The sequence below is a fragment of the Miscanthus floridulus genome, chromosome 8 (genome assembly GCF_019320115.1).
Source record: "Miscanthus floridulus cultivar M001 chromosome 8, ASM1932011v1, whole genome shotgun sequence".
NCBI classification, from domain to species: domain Eukaryota; kingdom Viridiplantae; phylum Streptophyta; class Magnoliopsida; order Poales; family Poaceae; genus Miscanthus; species Miscanthus floridulus.
In genome coordinates, this window is record NC_089587.1 from 44,752,175 (window position 1) to 44,773,225 (window position 21,051).

The 21,051-nt window shown below is 42.6% G+C and overlaps 2 protein-coding genes, 1 long non-coding RNA gene and 1 pseudogene across 5 annotated transcripts; 3 read left to right on the forward strand and 1 right to left on the reverse strand.

The window, feature by feature from the left end:
- The first annotated feature begins 1,946 nt into the window (after positions 1-1,946).
- On the forward strand, positions 1,947-2,714 carry LOC136468971 (BTB/POZ and MATH domain-containing protein 1-like). Its single transcript, XM_066467347.1, has one exon. The coding sequence runs from the start codon at positions 1,947-1,949 to the stop codon at positions 2,712-2,714; it is 768 nt and encodes a 255-aa protein (XP_066323444.1).
- Positions 2,715-5,020: 2,306 nt separating this feature from the next.
- Positions 5,021-8,246, forward strand: LOC136471833 (uncharacterized). Its single transcript, XR_010762126.1, has 4 exons — positions 5,021-5,356; positions 5,469-5,702; positions 5,787-6,985; positions 7,068-8,246. It is a non-coding gene; the product is annotated as an uncharacterized lncRNA (long non-coding RNA).
- A 2,214-nt stretch (positions 8,247-10,460) lies between these two features.
- LOC136471834 (BTB/POZ and MATH domain-containing protein 2-like) lies at positions 10,461-14,785 on the forward strand. Of its 3 annotated transcripts, none has more exons than XR_010762128.1 (3): positions 10,461-10,577; positions 10,675-11,886; positions 14,760-14,785. XR_010762128.1 is itself a non-coding variant. In XM_066469574.1 (2 exons), the coding sequence occupies exon 2, from the start codon at positions 10,683-10,685 to the stop codon at positions 11,790-11,792; it is 1,110 nt and encodes a 369-aa protein (XP_066325671.1). In that variant the 5' UTR covers positions 10,461-10,577; positions 10,675-10,682; the 3' UTR covers positions 11,793-12,143. The 3 variants fall into 3 exon arrangements, 1 of the variants encoding a protein (XP_066325671.1); XR_010762127.1 differs by lacking the exon at positions 14,760-14,785 and adding an exon at positions 14,211-14,751; XM_066469574.1 differs by lacking the exon at positions 14,760-14,785 and having other exon boundaries at positions 10,675-12,143.
- A 1,758-nt stretch (positions 14,786-16,543) lies between these two features.
- On the reverse strand, positions 16,544-20,073 carry LOC136471835 (BTB/POZ and MATH domain-containing protein 2-like; annotated as a pseudogene).
- Positions 20,074-21,051: the final 978 nt, after the last annotated feature.

Genomic DNA, 21,051 nt, shown 5'->3' on the forward strand with positions numbered 1-21,051 from the left:
TTATAACCTTCTTCGCTTAGTATGTGTTGGCGGGAACTATGTTCGGCTGTGGGAGCAACCGTGACATGAGGCACAACAGATCATTGAAACTGCAGTCCGACCAGCCGTACTTAGCCTTCAGGATGGGTAGCTCAAGCACAAAACGTAGCAGTGTGAAGTATGTCGGACAACCCTTCTCAGCATCATACACAGTCTTCTCCGATGCTTTTGTCACCCTCTCAAGATTTTCTAGACCTCTCTTGCTCTTTTCTAATATTTCTGGTCCAAAGGCCCCAAGCATTTCGTCCAAGTTGTCATCGTCATCTGCATCCCCCTCACGTGCTTCGCCATCATTGCTGACACCACTAGCATCATCACCACCTTGTTCATTGCCAAAGCCACCACCTTGTTCATTGCCATAGTCACGATCCATTTGTTGCTCAAGATCGTCTGTGAATCGGGACAAGTATGCTTGGGTTTCAGCTTCATCAGCTAGATCATCGTCGCTGTCATCAACAACCACTGTTTCACCATGATGAATCCACACTGTGTAGTCCGGAACAAATCCTCTCCTAATCAGATGTTCTTTGATGGTACTCACATCTCGAAATGCAATAAGGTTCTTGCAATCTTTGCAGGGACAAATAATCGTGTCACTATTCTCTTTCAACGTCGCTGCATGCTTCTCTGCGGCTTTGATGAATTTGTCCACCTCATCACGGAAAAGAGCGTCGTGTCTTAACGAACCATACATCCAAGAGTTCCTGTAGTCCATCTTATAGAAACAAAACAACCAAAAAAAGAATATTACTCGAGAATAATTGTATATACCTGAGACACGCACCATGGTAGTAGAGGATAGTTAATTAATTGACTATTAATGCATAAATATTTTAAAATATAAATTGATAGGTTCAAATAAACAATTTCAAAGAAAACAATTAGCAACATTTAATATTTCATCCACTACCTTTCATGCAAACTCCATTCCAATTTCATGGTAGATGATAATTAATTAATGGCCTATTTATCCATAACTAATTAAAAACACACATTATAGAAAGGAATCAAAATAAATATTAAATGATAATTAGTAGCCATGGTAGAGGATATTTTACACATTAGCAACAATTAAAATCTTACACATTCACCTACATGCAAACCCTAGTCACATAAAGAAAAAATTGAAAAAGAATAAAAAAACAAAATCCTAGATCTAGATCTAGATATAGGGTTTCATGACACATGCATCAAACTTCACTAATACTACACTAAAATCAACAAAGATGTACTAACAAAGGGTGCAATCTTACTTCCTTACCTAATTACCCTAGTATAGTGAAAATTAGAGTCCAATTTCACTCATAACTAGCTCAAGCTCCATGGAAGAAAGAGAAAACCAAAAATCAAATTACTCATTAACCAACGAATTAAACTTCAAATAAAGAGTTGTAGAAGCATTTCCTTACCTTTTAGAGCCTCTTCATCAAAGGATTTGAGATCAAAACATTCCCCCCTTAGTAGAGCAATTTTTAGGAGGAGCGAAAGGCCTCCCAACTTTTTTTTGGTAGAAGAGTATGTCCCGAGGTGGAAGAAGGGGTGGCTGCTGCTATTTATTCGTGCGTCGTCAGTAGGGGCGGCTGGTGATTCAGCCACCCCTACAGTAGAACAGCAGCCGCCCCTACAAAATGGTCACTGTAGGGACGGCTGGTGATTGAGCCACCCCTACAGATCAGCCCCAACTGTAGGGGCGGCTCAGGTTACCAGCCGCCCCTACAGTGCCATCTGTAGGGGTGGCTGGGCTGCTGGGGCCCGAGGACGCCCATTGTAGGGGCGCCCCCAACCCCAGCCGCCCCTACAGTAAAAATGGTCCCGTTCCTACTGCGCGAATCTAGCGTAGTGCCAAGGTGAGGCCGTTCTATGATATGCTTTTGGTGAACCAGATTAAATGTCGCTCAGAGAGTATTATGTGTTCTAGATCCATCGCGACTGTGTTCCGCCCATGCAATTATTTTGTTGCAAGAGAAAGCAAGCTGGAGCTTCCGTCGTATGGCTACATCCAGAACGACCGCATGATTATTCAATGTGATCTCAAAATCATCATGGATTTCGAGCTGTGCAAAATCAAGGGGGGCTTTGAAATTCAAGTTCCACCCTCAGACGTATCAGAGCATTTTGGTAGGCTATTGTTGGAGGAAGAGGAAACAGATGTGATTTTCAGCGTCAGAGGAGAAACTTTCCCAGCGCACAAGATCATTCTTGCCACGCGGTCCTCCGTGTTCAAGGCACATCTATATGGAAAGATGAAGGAGACCAAGGAGCGGTGCATGACCGTGGAAGACATGGAACCTAATGTTTTTGAGGCCCTATTGAATTTCATCTATACTGATGCTCTGCCTATCTTTGGTGATGACAATTACATCGATGATGACGATTACAGCAAAATCATCAAGAATTTACTTGTGGCTGCAGGTAGCTATGCCATGGACAGGTTGAAGCTGCTGTGCACAAGTGTTCTTGTCGAGCACATTCGTGTGGAGACTGTGGCATCTACACTGGCCTTAGCGGACCAGCATAACTGCAAGAATCTTAGAGACATGTGCATTGAGTTTATGGCCTCTTCAGATAACATGAGAGCTGTTGTGGCCACCGAAGGTTATGCAAATGTCAAAAGAACATGCCCGTATGTCATAGTTGATGTATTGGAGAAGACAGGCAGGTGCTACAAAATGTAAATCGTCATTTCATTTCTTATGAGGAGTTGGTAGTTTAGTTCCTATAATTATCTTTTTTGTTTTACTAGAGAAGTATAAGATGACTAGAACCTTTGGGTGGTAAGTTATGTTTAATTAGCTTCTCAAATTATATATGCTGCACATGTTATCTAGCTACTGGATGAGCACATTATCTATGTTTGGCGATGTCACTATTTTGTAATGTAAAACTGCAATATCAGAAACAGTAGCAAGTCGATGAAGGAACACAGTGACTACTTAATGCTTTGATGTTATCACACTGTCAACTACATTATATTAAACTAACAGATAATTTTCTTGTATTTGTCCAAAAGTTCATCGAAGCTCGGTCCTATTTTTCTATTGATTTGGAGCTTCTCATAGCCCCGCTTGAAAAGTCGGCTAAACTGATGTTCAAGTTGTCTAGGACAACTTCAGCAACCCAGAGTTTTGTCATGCCATCACCCCCCCGTGGCGGAGCCAGGATTTATACTCAGGGGGGGGGCGGCCGTCAGGAATTATACTTAGGGGGGGGCGGCTCGGTCTTTTTCATTGCGATAATTTTATTATCTAGTTGTGTTTTGTATAATTATATTATCTAGAAGATATTAATAGGTATATATGACAATAATTTTATATAATCTCCCTCTTAATATAAATAAAAAATATTAAGTCATACTACTATTTTTTGTTGTTGTGAACATTGGGGGGGGGGGGCATGGGCCCTGCCAGCCCCCCCTTGGCTCCGCCAGTGCCCCCCCCCCCCCCCCCCCCCCCCCCGATTGCCCTTTTCTAGGAGGTTAGGCCTCTCTTCAGCAATGACTATATTTTTCCGTGGCCGATTTAGTTTATTCTAAATCTCTACATTAGAAACCGATTTAGTTTTTTCCAGCGGCCGATTTAGTTTATCTAAACCTTCTAACGTATTCAAAAAAAATTCATGTAATAATTTCTTAATAGATGTACAATGTGAAATTTTTAACTCGGTTCAGCTAGTAAAAAATAATCATGGAATTTATGTTGTAAATTAGAAAAAATATAAACCAAGTCAGGTAGCAAGGAAATAAACCAAGTAAATGCAACAGAGATAAAGAAAAAAAGGAAAAATCTTAATTTGCAATTATTAATAAAGCTAGCTTCACCATATTCTATAATAAATTGCCCTACATGATCCAAGGTACTTCTAATACCATCACCGTTCAATATGGCAAAATCAGGCATTCTGAACCCTATGGGATATGCAACATAATCATAATTTTCATAATACAATCTTCGATATGACCGATTCTTGACTTTAGGTTCTATGCCAAAGGTACTTCTAAATATTTTCATTATCTCATCTTTCAATCCAATTATAAGAATGTGGCTCATGTTGTACGACTCTAGTTGTATTGGATAGTGCTGTACAAAAAGTTTGATTCGGCAGTGTGTATGGAGCATGCTGCAATGAACCGCTAGCCATTAAGCAATGAGCTGTGTGGCACACCTGTACTCTATGATGGCTTAAAATTATGAGATTCAATATTTCAGCCAAAGGCAGCCGAAAGAGAAGGCAAGCTAGTTGTATGTATAGGAGAAGATGAACATAAAGCCAACTGCTCATATTTTTCTAGAATTTTTTGACCTTCAAAAGAATCCAACGACAATGATACATAATGGTTGGCTCTGATGAGAGCTTTGCCGATGGTTTTGAACGTGTGACTAGTGGTTGAGACCCATAAGAAGTAGATGCAAAATCAATATCAGCTCCAGTGTTACTAATAGCCTATGCATCCCATATTTATAAATACATGTTTCACAATAATGATTTGTTTCTTATGACATGTGTTTGCTTGCCTAAAGTTAAGGAGTATTTAATTTAAAATCAGACACTTAATTATAAAAGCAGAAATACGAAAAACAGCATAGGATGAATCTGGCCTAAAACCTATTCCTCTATCTCCAATCCATAATGCAGGCCTGGCAATGGCTTAGTGTCCACGAAATGCCATCAACTACCTTGCACAACCTCCCCCGCTCTCCTATGTCACGTAGAGACGCGAACCATTGCAAACAGTGTCTGTTCCATGCCACCCCACTCGTCCTTCAAGCAGGGGCGAAGCCCAGTTAAGGCCTGTGGGTGCCCAGACACCCCCTCCAATTACAGAAAAACATTAGGAGTAAAAGAATTTGGCCCTATAGGCACCCCATGGCCCAAAACGAGGCAACCCCCCCCCCCCCCCCCCCCCCCACCCCCAAGCAGCCCAAAAGCCCACGCTGACGCTGTGCCTCTTCCTTCCAGTGGAAGCAACATCGATCGGCCTCGCCCGCTCCCCTGCGCAATGCTTTGTTTCGCGGCATCGCTGCCCGACGCCGCGCCCACGCGGATGCCTCGCCGGCACCGGCGCGCCGCTGTCGCCGTGCCACCGCGGACGCCGCGCCACGCCGCCGTCGCCGCGCGCCCCTGCGGCTGCGGTCTGCCGTCCCTGCGCCGCCCTCGTCCTGCCCAGGCAGCTGGCAGCCCGCAGCCAGGCACCGAGCCGAGCAGGCCCCTGGAGGCGAGCGTCTGGAATCGCCGGCTGGCCGCCCTGCGCCCCTGCGTACGGTACTCTGTACTTCACTACTTCCTGCATCCGGCGTTCCTGTGTCCCTGACGGTTGACGGTGAGTACAGTTAATCCTCGTTCCTCAATGAAATTAATTATCAGCCTGTTCTAGTTGGTTTCGTCCATGGCTTATCAGCCAACTAACGGTGTTTTTCTCTCAAACAAACCAGCACCAACCGGACTTATCAGACATGTCGTATATGTAAAATTATGAACTGCAATTTGGTTATGCAAATAAATGAATTATATGTAATCACGGAGAGGTATGAAAAACAGAAAGCTCAACTCATGATCAATGCTAATAGAATTTCATCTCCGGATGAAATCAATTGGATGAGGAGATTAAATATGACCCCGGTTTGAGAAAAGAAATCGATGCTTATCATCCGAACCTAAGAGAAAAGGTGAGAAGAAAATACTTGGAGAATGGACCTTGCTATCCTGGATAATTCTACATTTTCTTGATCTATTTGTTCTCTTTTCTTTAGGCCGGATCACATATTTTGCTATATGGGACATCTTTTGTTCATCGTTTTGGCATTCTTTGAATCACTACACTACAGTGATTAATGTCGTCATTATTTTGTTATAAACGGTGAGTGTTATTGCCCTTGCTCCTACCAATTTACTTATGTTTTGACCAAAATCACATTGCCACTATGGAAATTGAATTTTGATGTTAAAATTGTGAGTTAGTCATGCTACTTATTTGAACATCACATGGGTCACTATATTTATGATGAAGTTGTGCACCCCCACCCATTTGCTCTAGCTTCGCCACTGCCTTCACCCTTGCCTTATGCGCTCCACGAACAACCGTGCCCATGCCTCTCGCCTTCCCTAGTTCCATATCCTTATGGACCCACAAGACAACCACAACAGCTGGCAACCCACGCGTGCCTACTGGCCTACTCGACACCTGCTCCTTTTGCTCTTTCACCACTAAACAAGAAGTGGGCCCCAACCCTACCTGCTGTCATGCCCCACACCATTTCCCCTTCCCCTTGTCCCTTTGTGACATGGAGAGAGCTGGCAGCCTGGCACCACTCTGCCCCTTCTCTCTTCATTCCTTCCTCCCTCCTTTCCTCTGAGTTAGACCTCTGGCTCATACAAAAAAGCCAGATCTAGCCAGTTATTTTGTGTAAGGGTACAATGGTCATTTATCCATTTAAAATAGTAGTTTGGACATTGTGTCTATACCTAGTAAACTGACGTCGAATTCGTTTCCATCCCCAATATAAGCTGGGCACCACCACTAAGGAACACATTGAAGACCACCCCCACTCAACACATACCTTATATAATTATAAATATAATAAATAGTGGGAGTAGCAATTTTCAAACTATACCGTAGCTAAAGTAGCATCGGGATTCTACAGTAACTACAATGGGTGATTGAACCGTCCAATCTAAAACGAGCGGTCTAGAAATGAAGCTACAAAGCAAATGCTACAGTCCAAAAAGGTCTACAGAGTGACTGTATCAACCGTGCATACACTACATTGCCTGTGCCACAGAAGATCCAGTTCCAAACCTACTTAATGTTTTCCTTTTGCTATAAGTTTGGTGGCTGCCACCTAATCTCTCTTGTCCCTCCCAACTTCCCCCGGTGCCCCGTCGCCTCTTTGCCGCCGCCGCTGCCACCACCACTGACGATGACGACGACAACAATCACATCCCTTCCAAGGTTCGCCTCCACCATCCATAGAAAGGTGCTTCTTTTAAAGTAACTTGTTGCGCTAAGTTCTTGCTATATATCCTGGCTGCAGGGACGATTTTGCAACCCAATCCAAGTTGACAGCGTCGAGATGCACCACTTAGGCGGAGATGGGCACGCACACATTCGAGATCGTCGGGTATAGCCTGAAGAGGGGCATGGGCATCATCAACTTCGTCCAGTCAGCCATCTTCACCGTTGGCGACCACTCCTAGGCCATCTGCTTCTACCCTGATGGAGTCACCGAGGGCTCCAGGATGTTCGCTTCCGTCGCTCTTGTACTCATGGACGAGGGCGCCAAGGTGAGGGCATTCTACGATCAGTTTCTGGTGAACCAGATTGAAAGTCGACCGGAGAGTATTATGTGTTCTGAATCCACTACAACCATGTTTGTCGCGTGCAAATATTTTGTTGTAAGAGAACGCAAGCTGGAGCTTCCATCGAATGGCTACATCCAGAATGATCGCATGAACATTCAATGTGATTTCATAGTCGTCAGGGATTTCGAGCTATGCAAAACCAAGGGGGGCTTCGAAATTCAAGTGTAACCCTTAGATCTATTAGAGCATTTTAGTAGGCTGTTGTTGGACGAAGAGGAAGCAGATGTGATTTTCAGTGTTCGAGGAGAGACTTTCCCAGCACACAAGATTGTACTCGCCACGCGGTCCCTCGTGTTTAAGGCACAAATGTATGGAAAGATGAAGGAGACCAAGGCATGGTGCGTGGCCGTGGAAGACATGTAGCCTGATGTTTTCAAGTCCCTACTGAATTTCATCTATACTGATGTGATGGCTGTCTTTGATGATGAAATCGACGTTGATGATTACAGCGAGATGATCGAGCATTTACTTGTAGCTGCAGATAGACACCCTGTTCGTTTGATCGTTTCTATGGCTTATAAGCCGGCTGATGCTGTTTTGTAGTGAGAGAAAAACATTGTATCATGGCTGATAAGCATGGCTGATACGATCAAGCGAACATGGTGAGGTATGCCATGGATAGGTTGAAGCTATTGGGTGCAAGTGTTCTTGTCGAGCACCTTCGTGTGGAGACTGTGGCAACTACACTGGCCTTAGCGGATCAGCATAACTGCAAGAGCCTTAGAGACATGTGCTTTGAGTTTATGGACTCTTTAGATAGGATGAGAGCTGTTGTGGCCACTCAAGGTTATGCAAATCTTAAAAGAACATGCCCTTCTGTCATAGTTGATGTACCGGAGAAGACAAGCCGGTGCCGCAAAATATAGATCACCATTTCATTAATTATCTATGGCGAGTAGGCAGTTTATTCTTAATTTTTTTTTGTTTTACTAGAGTACTATATGTTGACTAGAATCTGTGGATGGTAAGTTCAAGTTTAATTAGCTTCTTAAATTATGTTGCAGCTACTAGATTAAGAATCAATGTTTGGCCATGTCACTGTCACAACTTCTGTAATGCAAAACTACAATATCAAACAGTAGCAAGTCAACGAAGGAACACAGTGATGTTATCATAATGTCAATTACATTACATTAAATTGACAGATAAATCTTTGTATGCAATCTTGCTAATAATTCTTTGAGGCCCATGTGATGCAAACATGCCGTATTTGAGTTTATGTGCTTTATGATACCTCGTTTTGTATTATAGCACACACAGATACAACATCTTGGCGAATATATGGTTTTCGTTGATGAACCATCAGAGTCCATGCAGTAGTGTAATCTTTGGGATAATCCTGTTGATAGTCAATCATATATGTCCTTTGAGGCTGAAGTTAGCTGAAATTGGGTTATCTGGTTATTAATCAGCAATCAAATTTCAGTTAAACATAATGCAAAAAATGGGGTATCTCTGGTCTTAGTGTCCTAGATCTAGTGCACTAAAACACAAGTACGTGCACTGATGGCACTTGTTTTTCTGTTGTTTCCTAGAAATTGACATAGAAATGCAATTATCTTTGTTACTATATCATCAGTATCATGTAGAAATCTTAAATGCAATTCTATGGTTTTATAACTAGCACGATGCAAGTTTTATTTGGAAACAAATTTTTAGTTGTCCAAATGGTTATTGACTTTATCCAAGATGGATCCAAAACTTTGTTGGTTAATGGCATGTGGAGTTATTTTAGGACCGCAGATGAGAGCGCCTTGGTTTCTGGTTCTAGGAATTATGATTATCCTATGTTTGCTTGTTCATAATATGCAAGACAATTATCTTGTTTAACTTTTATTGTTCTGAACTTTTTTTGGTAGCTATGGTCCAGGTGATTATGGAAATTGACTTCGCTATTGATAAGTGATTTTAGGAGTTATTGTCCTATTTGCAGAATTGGTTCTCATACTTTTTTTGGAAGGGTCAGCAAAAGCTTTAGTAGGAGAAAGTTAAAAAAGATATACAGAATATTTACAAAACACGAGAACCCAAAAGGCATACAATGAAAGCACAACTAGTCGAACAACATCTGTCCACACAAGACTAAAAACACCTGCTTGTTATCCATCTTGACCATTTTCAAATGCTATGGAATACTATCGAATGTCTTCTTTGATTAGGTAGGCACTTCAATGGTTGTAGCTCTTTGTGTTGAAATGTTCTTCATTTTCTTCCTTCTATATGTTCCACCAGAAATATATTAAGATCCTGTCAGACTCTTTTTTCTGTCCTTATCAATTATTCTCTTCTCCATTTTCTCCAACATTGGTAGACCGACTATAAGTTTGTACTCACCTGTGGTGCTAAGTTCCACCCGCTCACCGATGATTGCCCAAACTCTTTTGCTGTAGGTGCAATCTTTGCATAGATGCCTTGGATTTTCTTGTTTGTTATTACATAATTTACAAAATTGGATCTCATTCTCAAACCAAACAAAATGCTAGTCCAATGTATTCCTTTGACACTATACAATAAAGGCATTACTTTTCTACGACGACAAACAGTTGTACACGATTATTATGTTGTTGAGACTTTCAGCCTGTTCGGTTGGCCGGTGGATCTCGTAAATGATCGTAAATTTTCAGCCGAAATAGTATTTTTCTCTCACACCAAACCAGCCAGCAGTAATAATCCACGATCCAGCCACGAAGCAGCCAGCCATCCAAACAGGCTGTTTATTGTTATTTTTTAAACATCTTAGCGACCTCAAATAAAAAAACTCAAAACTATAAAGTTGTAGATTTCGTCGAAATACAACTTTTATATAAAAATCATCTTCAGTGACATCATATGAAAAATATATGATATTTCTAAGATTGAGTTTGTAACACCATTCCTGTTGGCGTAACAAAACACTACTGCCATGCCAAAGGCACTAGCACAACAAAATTTTCCACGTGAAAATCACTATCTAACGTGCCAGATTTCGTCAACGCACATGGCCCATCTATAGACTGAGCCTGGCGATCACTCCCAATAACTCTTCAGTCCTCGGTCCTCCCTCCTCCACATTCGCTGAAATCGCCGCTCACGTTCCCCGAAGCAAAACTTACCTTTTCCCAGGAGCCGGCTCCTCGCCATCCTCCTCCCTCGTCGCCGCCTCCGCCTGCTGCCGCTCACTTCCTCGCCCATCCCTCACCCAGGTTTCGCCGCCGCCGCCTCCTCTTGCCACAAAGAAAGGTGACTCTTTTTCAAGGAAACCCCTTCCCGACGATTGTTTTTGGATCTTGTAATCTGCAGGGAGAAGGATGGGCTCCGAACCCAAGAGGACGGAGTCGAGTCACACCACGGAAGAGGAGACGGGTACGCATTTGTTCAAGATTATCGGGTACACCCTCAAGAAGGGCAGAGGCGTCGGCAACTCCATCCGGTCGGGCATCTTCACCGTCGGCGGCTACGATTGGGCCATCCGCTTCTACCCGGACGGATCTACCGAGGCTACCAAAGATTCTGTGGTCGTCTCGCTTGTGCTCGTGAGCAAGAACGCTGAGGTGCGGGCGTCCTATGACCTGAGTTTTGTTAACCAGACTACAGGGTTGCCAGAAACTGTGTATCGGGAAACCACCTTTAGAGTGTTCAATTCTTGCAATGGAAATTGCTTCACCCCAAGGATCGTCATAAGCAAAAGAAATAAGCTGGAGTGTAAATCAGCTGGCTACATCGTGGACGATTGCCTGAAGATTGAGTGTACTGTCACGGTTGTCAAGGAATCGTGGGTGGAAACCACAGGGGAATTTGAGATCGAAGTGCCGGACACGGACTTACCAGAACATTTTGGAAAATTACTGTCGGAGAAGGAAGGAGCAGATGTCACATTCTGTGTCACATTCTGTGTTGGAGGTGAGACTTTCCCTGCACACAAGATCGTGCTTGCCACACGGTCCCCTGTCTTTAAGGCGCAGCTGTATGGACAGATGAAGGAGAGTAGGGCCCATAACATAACTGTAGACGACATGCAGCCTGATGTTTTCAAGGCCCTGCTGAAATTTATCTATACTGATGAACTGTCATTTGAATGGGATGATCTTCATAATGAGGATGAATATTGTGAGATTGTCAAGCTTTTACTTGTTGCTGCAGATAGATATGCTATGGATAGGTTGAAGTTGTTGTGTGCAAGCATTCTTGTCGAGTATCTTGACATGGAGAATGTGGCCACTACACTGGCTTTAGCTGATCAGCATAACTGCAACCGTCTCAAAGAAGTTTGCATCGAGTTTATGGCCTCTTCAGATGAGATTGATGCTCTGGTGGAAACAGAGGGTTATGCAACTCTCAAAAGAACTTGCCCTTCGATCCTAGTAGATGCACTGGAGAAGAGAAGCAAGTATCGCAAGACAGGTTGCCAACCCAACTGAAGTACGTCAATGGATATGTAGCTTAGTTCCTAATTTATCTGAATAGCATGCTGGTTTTCCTAGAGAAGATCATTCTAACTCGGGCCAATGGCTGGTAAGTTTAGTACTTAAATTTCTGTACCTTTTATCAAAATATTATATGCGCATATAGTTCAGCCTCAATGTGTGACACTACCCTAACACCTTTTGTAATGAAACAGCACATGACAGTAGCATGTCATTGAGGGAACTAGTATCAGTTGGGTTAATTCAAAACAGAATATCTTCATATGTAATGTTGTAGATAATGCTTGGTGCTGCAAGCATATCTACTTATCATTTTCGGAAAATACTTTGTGAGCATAGAGGTGGTTTCACACCCTCACTTTCAGATGTCGGAATGGCACAACAGGGCAGAAATTGAGCCACATCACCACAGCCCTTTAATGGCATGGCTCAGTCTCACCCCTCCGGTACTGATTACGGTGAGCCATGACATAATATGGCCATTTTTTTTCGAAACTTTTTATGAACCGCAGTTTTATATTATAGAACATGAATACACAATTGGAGAAATGAGTTGTTTTGAATAGTCAACCACAGCATTGCAGTATTTTGATTTTTCTGGGATAATTTTGTTTGTAGCTAATTCATAATTGAGCCTGAAAAAGTTACTGAAATTTGGGTGTGTGTACTGTACCAGTTAAATTCCAATTAAATGGTATATGGAATCTAACTCCAAAAGCAAACCTTTTGTTGCTCTACACCTGTGTCAGGGAACAGAAAGTTATATGCTTTTCTATGCTTATTTTACTGTTGTTTTTGTGATAAAGTAGGCATTTTTCTGCTATTGTATTGTGAGCTACTGAGTGTAATTCTGGATAGCAGATAATGTTACGTATTTCTTATACTTTTTTATTATCGAACACGCAAGAGGGATGCATATCTTTATATTAAGAAGAAAAAGGGGCAAGAATCCTTACAAAAACAGACCCACACGCTCATATATCGCATATATTAGCACCCTTTGTATATAGCAGAACAACGACCTCGACCAAACGCATCTCTTATACTAATGAGCACACCATATAACTCTTAAAAATTGTTGTAGTATATGGAAAATATAAATATAAGCCTGAATAAATACTGTACTAAGCTTCAAAGCTACACATATTTGTAATTTAAATCTGCTCTCCAATCTCCATTACCTTAGCTCCTTTAGTGAACGCTGAATACCGTTTCTCTCCAATGGTGCCAACCAATAGTGAATACCATGTTTAAAGGTAAGTGTCTTCAGGTACTTCTCATACAATAAAAAGTAAAGAGGTCAATATTCGTACGTTGCCTTTCCCTCTGAATGAAGTGAAAGCATGCCAAAATATGTTGATAATTTCTGAGCTTTAAATTCACATCCAAATAAGCTTTAGAAAGCATCTTGATGAAAATCTTGCTTGCTTGTCTGACTATTCGTTCCCTTCGGTTGAGCACAAAGAAAGGGCCCATACCTGCTCATTGTCGTATGACCTGAAAAGGTCAAAGAATAACAGGGTTTCTTTAGAATTCCAGAACTGTTGATGCGATTACGTCAGTATAACCTGTAGATTCTATGGTGGTAAACATGAAGCATCTTGTTTTGACTACCTCAGCTGGCGGGTAGATTGCATTCTCAGATATTTATAAGCTGTAGAGCGTCTTCATGAAAGCTCTTCCTTTTGGCATGACTACTCATTGACCAGATAATTGGAGAAGTCTTTTCTATATTCAGCTGGAAGCAATGTCCAATTGTCCATACCAATGTAGAGTGCACTCCGAAAGTCTATCGCATTCCTTACGTGTGGCGCATAGCACAGTTAGTGTTCAGTTTTCTGTTGATTCTCATGAATCTCTGAGTTCATACTCGTTTGAGTCATACCGAAACTTATGGTACCAATTTCCATATAGTAAAATTGAGAAGCTATATATTGAAACACGAGCTACGGGTTTATGATGAAATGCTTCATTTTGGAGGGATCAAGGTTTTGATCTGCAGTTCTGAATTCCTAGCTAATTTTCCTTATGTAGACAAATTTATGACCAACATTTGAAAGAGAGACTCTCATGACTCCCAACTTCAGTTTTATTAGTGCAGTAATATTGCAAAAAACAGTCAGCAAAAGTATTGCTAGTTGGGTCAAGCACACGTATCGTGTGCAAGTAGTCTGTTCTGTATAATAAACCGCCACACTATCAGCAATTCCTCTGTTTATTGAATAGCATCTTTTCTGCTTGTACTCTTGCTGTCATCTAGCATGGGCTCGTTTGTTGAACCCACGCGAAAAGTGGCGTTAAGCATTTGCCGAACACTTCCTCTAGATTGATCCTAAATGTAATGGTAGTTTGTCATATATGATTACTTTCGTGGACCAAAATGTTGCTATGCTGATTTTCTATTTTCTTCAGGCTCATATGGACCATGCAGGTTTTTTTTTATCCGGTCATTGGGGAATCAATGACACTAGCACGATATCTACATATTAGTTGGGCCGTTTTTTTTTGTTGGGCCAGCCTCTCTTCGCAAGTTCCAACCCAGAAACTGGGATAGTTTCTATGATCATTAATTAGGTGTCATTGTTTGAAGTTGTGTGAATTGAAAGTAGCTCAGTTGATTAGGTTTTTATGGTGTCCAAGATTTATTTCAGGATTTAATGGTGCTACTATTTTGACTTTAGCCTACCCCAACTTGTTTGGGACTTAAAGGCTTTGTTGTTGTTGTTGTAATGGTGCTACTATTTCGATGTGTTTTATTGATAAAGGTACATCTATAATGTCTCATCAATCTTAAAATCTGTCGGTACAATCTCTCATAGGTGCTTATAAGAGTAGAGTTTACTTGCCTATATTCATAAGGTTGAGTGTATGTGAGTACCCGTGTTTATGCTACGTTTTGACCAAAAAAAAAAGATTATCCGATGTTATTATATATAATAGTTTGGCTGCTTGGTTTTGCAGCAGCAGCTGCTGCCGCTGCCGACGGTGCAAGACACTAAACACTAGCTACAGTGACTATATGCAGTTGCAGTGCTGCCGAAGCAAGCAACCGAACAGGCCAAACTAGAGAAATGATATTGGAGGATTCTAGACTCTAGAGGGTGTGGTGGACGCTGAGTGTTCCTCACCTAAGGTGGAAACTGTGATGGCTGATCGAATAAATGTGATGGACCTTGGAGATGTTCCACCGAGCTCTCAGGAGGGGACGCTACAGAGGGGACACTTAACTCTGTCCTAGGAGCCGATCAGTCACCCCATCAGCAATGCCCCCACCACCATCAATTAAGATCTCTAGGGTCCTTGATATTGATCAATTCATCACGCATCTGACAGCCCCGTTGACACCCTTGGCAGTTGAACCTAGCTCTGTAGAAGATTGCACAACACCTGTTTTGGTTAGCACTAACGCCAGCCTACATAAAAGTAGCAGGCTGGCAAGCAAGGCCAAAAGAACACCTGGAAGAAACACAACGTTGGTGGGTTTGTTGATGGTTTAGGAGTCCGTCATGTGGCATTGCTGTATCACTTGCTCTGCTCGCAAACCGCTCTGTTATTGTCTACCTGAAGAGTTGCCTCACATGACAATTGCTGGGAGTTGTCCGTTTGATTAAGTGGTCGGAATTCCGTTGGTCGTCCTTGATGTGCCAGAGAGGCTTCTTGGAATCTTGGTGGTTCGTTTTTCTGCTAAATAGTTTGATTTATCAGCCTTGTGGTCGGTGAACTTGTTGCAGTTGCTCTCTAGTTGCTCAGACATCAGGTTGGTTGCATGTCTGAGCTGCTTCAACATGTTGTGCAACAATATGTTTTTCAAATATGGATTTGTTTCACAAATATTTGCTAAAATATATTGCTGATTGCAGCTGATCCTGGCAATCTATAAGGAAGAAAACAGCATGCTTGTGGTTGTAGATTGGCCGGGGAAGCTTGGCTCTGAAATAAAGCAGCTGCAGGGTTAAGAACACTAGTACACAAATTTTTTTATAGACGACTCATTTTTGATAGAGGCACATAAGAAATCGTCTAGAACTATGGCAGGGAGCATCGTTAAGAAAACGGCACCTAGAGACCTATCCAATTCAAGGGGCGGTTTGGAAATAAAGCCACGTGTGCGTTCATGTAGGTGGAGCCAAGTGAAATCAATTAAAACCATGACATTGCCCATTCTCTGTTACTTACGAAATACTCCACCGTCTTTGAAAACCTGATGTTTTAAGATTTCAAAATGTGTCTAAAAGACATGATGTTTTTAGCACTTGGAACTAGGTAATAGCTTGAAAAACAATAAAACACTATGAATCTCACAACGATCTCTTCTAGTTTTACCTAATCCAGTATGCAAGCCAAAGTAAGGGCAAGAACACAAGTGAACGCGAATTTGCCCCTATTTTTTTCGTTGATCAGGGGCAAAATCGCGTTGACTTGTGAACAGTTAAGGGTAAAATCACAAAGTTAGAAAAACGAGGGCAAAATCATAATTGCACATCAAAGTAAGGACAAGAACACAAGAGCCCCTAATAATAAACACCATTGTAGTTTAGAGCCAACAGCCAAGTAATCAACTCATAGTACTACTAGCATGCACTCACATGCTATGTTGCACCCATATAAACGATTTAGTAAACTAGTTAAATTTAATGATGACTTTCCATGGATTTGCCTAATTCACCTATATAGGCTACGGCTAATGTTGCAAAAATAAAAATTTGAACACCGCTTGTAAATAATCCAACAAACATGACATATGACCATCATTCTCATTTTCCAGGGTGTAGTCAAGTCAAGCTACATGACGGCATATGAATATATGATCTATAGTATATGGTATAATTGTGTAAATGAAGGTCACAATTTATAAAGAAAAAGTAGTTGTTCTTTCACATCCGTCAATATTGGGCAATGTTTCATTACTCCATAACTTAACCCTTGAGTTTTCGGTTGTGTCGGGAAAGAAGACTGGGCCCCGTTCGCTGGTCTGAAACTTGACTGAAACTGGCTGGTTTTGTGAGAGAGAAACATTGTAGCGGCTGGTTGATGAACAATGTTCGCTGAGGAGGATCAGCCGGCTGGTCTGGTTTTACCAGACCAGCGAACGCGCCCATGTAGGGAAGGATTATTTGCCATGCTCATATCAAAAGCCTCATGGCTAAGATTTGTACAAATTTCATGGGCGCTAATATAAAAATGGTGTTCCTCTATGTTATGGTTGAGATTATCCAAAAGACGTCAAACATAAACAATTGAAGAAAATCTTTAAAACAGCAATTGCTATGCTCATCTTAACTTTCTTTTTCCTCTTGCAAAGAGCCAGGGAGCAACTCTGCCTAGCTTTATATTTACAAGAAATAGGGAGACAAATACATGTATTTTACAGAACCTGTTAGCTAGCAACAACTCAACCGATTTTGGACAGAACCCATAAATGACATAAATATACTACTAGAAAAAGGCGATATCCTATAGTTCCTCCTCTCTTATAAGAAAAGCAACCTAACTTGAGATAAAAAACTTTTTTGAGGATCTGCCTTGTAAATTATTTCCACATATATTCCAACAAGTATAAATCTGTAGATGATAGATCACCAAACTGTTAAACTATAGTGACATTCTTTTAAAGCTGCAGTTTAAACAAGCATATTTTGAGGATCGCTGGATGAAAAGCAGAAACAGGCTATATAAAAGGAGTATCACAAGGTAAAAACACCACCATGGAACACCACAAAATTCCATGTGTGATCAATAAATATATTATAAGTCCATAAATTTACTAGATACTTACCCAGGCATGAATCCAGATGAAACTAGCAATTTAGTATGCAAATTGTTAAATTTACTAGATACTTTCCCAGGCATGAATCCTGATGAAACTAGCAATTTAGTATGCAGATTGTTACTTGTGTTGGATCATCTATCTCAAGATAGAACCACAACATGAGATGGGATTCATGGACATACCTTCACCAGATGAGCTCCCCATCTCTGTTCTTGGTTCTAGGTCTTCTGTAGAGCATGTGTGGGTCCTTCTCGGTGTTTCAGCGTGGTCCTTGATCGGTAGGACAGGGTAATGGGCTTTTGGTCTTAGTTACGTTCCTTATGGGACCTTTCTCCAATATATATAACGCTGCACACTGGGGGACTGAAACCTATTAGGTCCGTATCCCGAATCAGGGTTAAACAAAAAGGTTTGAGGGGTCTTTCCACCCCTTTCTATTGCCCACGTGGGCAAACGGGATGGTTCAGGGTGTTTCTTCCCCATTCCATCCCTTTATCTTACTGACTAAAGAAATAGCCGGGAGATCACAATTTCAACACAGATGTGTCCTCCTAATACAGCTACTGAATAATTATGTGCCACTCTGCCAGACTGTTCATGTATCTATACATTTTAACGGTAATATAGTTAACATTAACACTAAAATAGCACTAAAATATATAGATAAAACTTCACATTATGATTGATGGCATAAGAGTTGTCATTCCTATCTATGCTTCTTTGTTCCAAGAACCACATCCTTTTCTTCGCTGCACCTTTTTCATTACATTGATGAGAATTTGAGAATTCCACATATTTATGTACTGTTAGACAGCAGAAAAAAAAAACTCGACCAGGGGGAGAGATGTCTCCAGATTTAGTTCTTAAGAAGTTTTGTGCCAGCCTTCAAACCTGGACTAATTATGGGGGTTTCATCGATCCCCAGACTTTGACGGTATAAATAGTATAACCTAGGAGAAGTTGGTGTCAGACAGAGCACTAGGTCCAACAAGATAAAAAAAAGGAACACAGAAGTGGCAGATCATCTCCATCTAATAACTAAACTAACCACCCACTGACTGCAGTTGGAGAGCTGCTCTTCTGAAACAGGTCACTATAAATTAAGTCCCTCATATGACCTTCTGACAAAATTAATTAACTAGCCAAATTCAGTTCAGGATGAGCAACTTGTCTAAGTTTTAAAAAGCTTACTGGTTTTCTCATATAAATCTACCAAGACAGAAGGACAGCTTCTTTTGAGACTTACATCCTTTGAAGCGCCGATAAATTCGACGCAAGCAGCTTTAAGCCTTTCACAATTTTGCTGATCAGCTAAAGCCAATGTAGTTGCCACCGTCTCCACGTCCAGATTTTTACTAAGGATACTTTGGCAAATCAACTTCAGCCTTTCCATGGCATATCTATCAGAAGCCACAAGCAAATGACAGATCATCTCACTGTACTCATCTCTGTCAAGATCATCCATGTCAGGTAACAAATCTGTATAGATGAAGTGCAGCAGCGCCCTGAAAACATCAGGCTGCATGTCTTCGACGGTCACAGAGCGCATTCCTGACTCGCGCATTCGGCCATAGAACTAAGCCATGAAGACAGGTGACCGCGCTGCGAGGACAATCTTGTGCGCCTCAAAGGAGTCACCGCCCACAATGAACGAGAAATCTGCTCCCTTCTTCTGCTCCAATAGCTTGCCAAATTGTTCCATCATGTCACACGGTGGCACCTCGATTTCAGATTCCACCCTGGTTTCAGACAGCTGCGGTTCTCTGATGACGGTAACTTCGCATTCGTTCCTGATGTTATCATCGACAAGGAAAGAGGATGATTCCTCCTCGAGATCACTTCTCAGTATGAAATTCCAGTTCCGCGGACCGAAGCGTGTAACATTGCACGACTTGAACAGCCTCGGACCGCTTTTACAGCCCCACCAACACAGGGGGCTCTGCTGGCTGGCCAATCGCAGGTGGTAGCTTGCGCGCGCCGTGGCGTTGCTGGTCATGAGCTCGAGGCAGATTGTGACGTACTCTTCCGACTCGGTGGATGGGCCGTCGGGGTAGAATCGGATGGCCCAGTCATAGCCGCCGACGGTGAAGGTGCCGGACCGGACGAACTTGCCGACGCCGGTGCCCTTCTGAAGGCTGTAACCGACGACCTTGAACGTGTGGCTGCCCGTCTCCGCTACTGTGATGCATCTCGAGGATGTCTTCTTGGGTACGGCCGACATCCTCCTGCGGACTGCGGACTGCGGCAAGGATTAATTCCAAGAATTGGTCAGATTAAATAAACGAAGAGAAAAGATGCAACTTTTGTTGAGGAGAGGCATTGAGTGAACATTCTTTTCAGATGGGGAGTAAGTGGGTGAGGGCGGACCTTAAGAGAGGACGGTGGAAAGCAATCTTCGTCGTCCCCGGAGTCGGCTCGCGGCGGCGGCGGAGGGAACGAGGGTCAACCGACGAAGTCGATGAGACTGCAGGAGGCGGGTTTCTATTTTTTTACCCCTTATTTTCGGTATTTGCTGGTGTCGTTGATAATCTAGATTCCGATATATATAGTATTTTCTTTAGCCATCTAAACTGTTCACACCGACCTCCACAATATAACGTCAGAATGCCAAGCACATAAGTTACTCCCTCCATCCTAAATAACTGCACATGTTATATTATAATATGAGGAGTCAATTTTTTAAAATTTAACTGAATATATATTAGAAGATGCGCCAATTCCCTTAGCGCCATTAGAATTTTTGTGACTTCTCTGTGTGCCATTGAAATTGCTGATTTTCATTATCAGCCATTGCAAAAAAAAAAGGGTTATTTTGATTCATGCCATTATAATTTTCGATATTTGGAGAAACGTCATTACTATTCGTCTATTTTGAAGCATGCCATTATAATTCTTCGTTTTCCACAAATATGCCACAGAATACGTATAGACACGGCCTGGGTCCAGCTGCAGGCGTATACGAAGACGTATACTTCATCACAGCCTCTCTCCCTGTCAGTGACACGCGGGCCCCACATGTCATCTTGTTCTTCCTTCCCTCATCTTCCCTTGCTGAGCGCGTCGATGGCGACGGCGAGAAGAAGCAGCGGCACGCGGCAGAGCAGCAGCAACAGCACGCAGGTGTGCGGAGCTAGCGGCACCTCTGTGCATGCCGACGACCAGGAACAGTAGGCTCCCCAGCAGCTGAGGTCAAGGCGGGGCGGCGCCGATGAGGAGGAGAGCTCCGTGAAAATTGCAGTCGGGAAGGGGCCTCGCCGGAGCTCCTGCGCAGCCATGGCGGGGTGGAGCTCCCGCGCGACAATGGTGGGGCGGAGCTCCAGGTGCACGCGCGCCGGCACCTAAGGGAGGTCGAGGTGGATCAAGGGGGCGAGCTTGGGCCGGGATTGTGGCGGCGCTGGCAGATCGGAATGGCAGCGGCTGGTCGGAGCTCTGCTGCTGCTCGGCGGCGCTTCGCACAAGCTCGGAGCAAGAGAGAGAGAGAGA

Excerpts from the sequence above, each read along its gene's own strand:
- LOC136471834 (XM_066469574.1), top strand. The coding sequence starts at position 10,683 with ATGGGCTCCGAACCCAAGAGGACGGAGTCGAGTCACACCACGGAAGAG.
- LOC136468971 (XM_066467347.1), top strand. The coding sequence starts at position 1,947 with ATGTGTTCTAGATCCATCGCGACTGTGTTCCGCCCATGCAATTATTTT.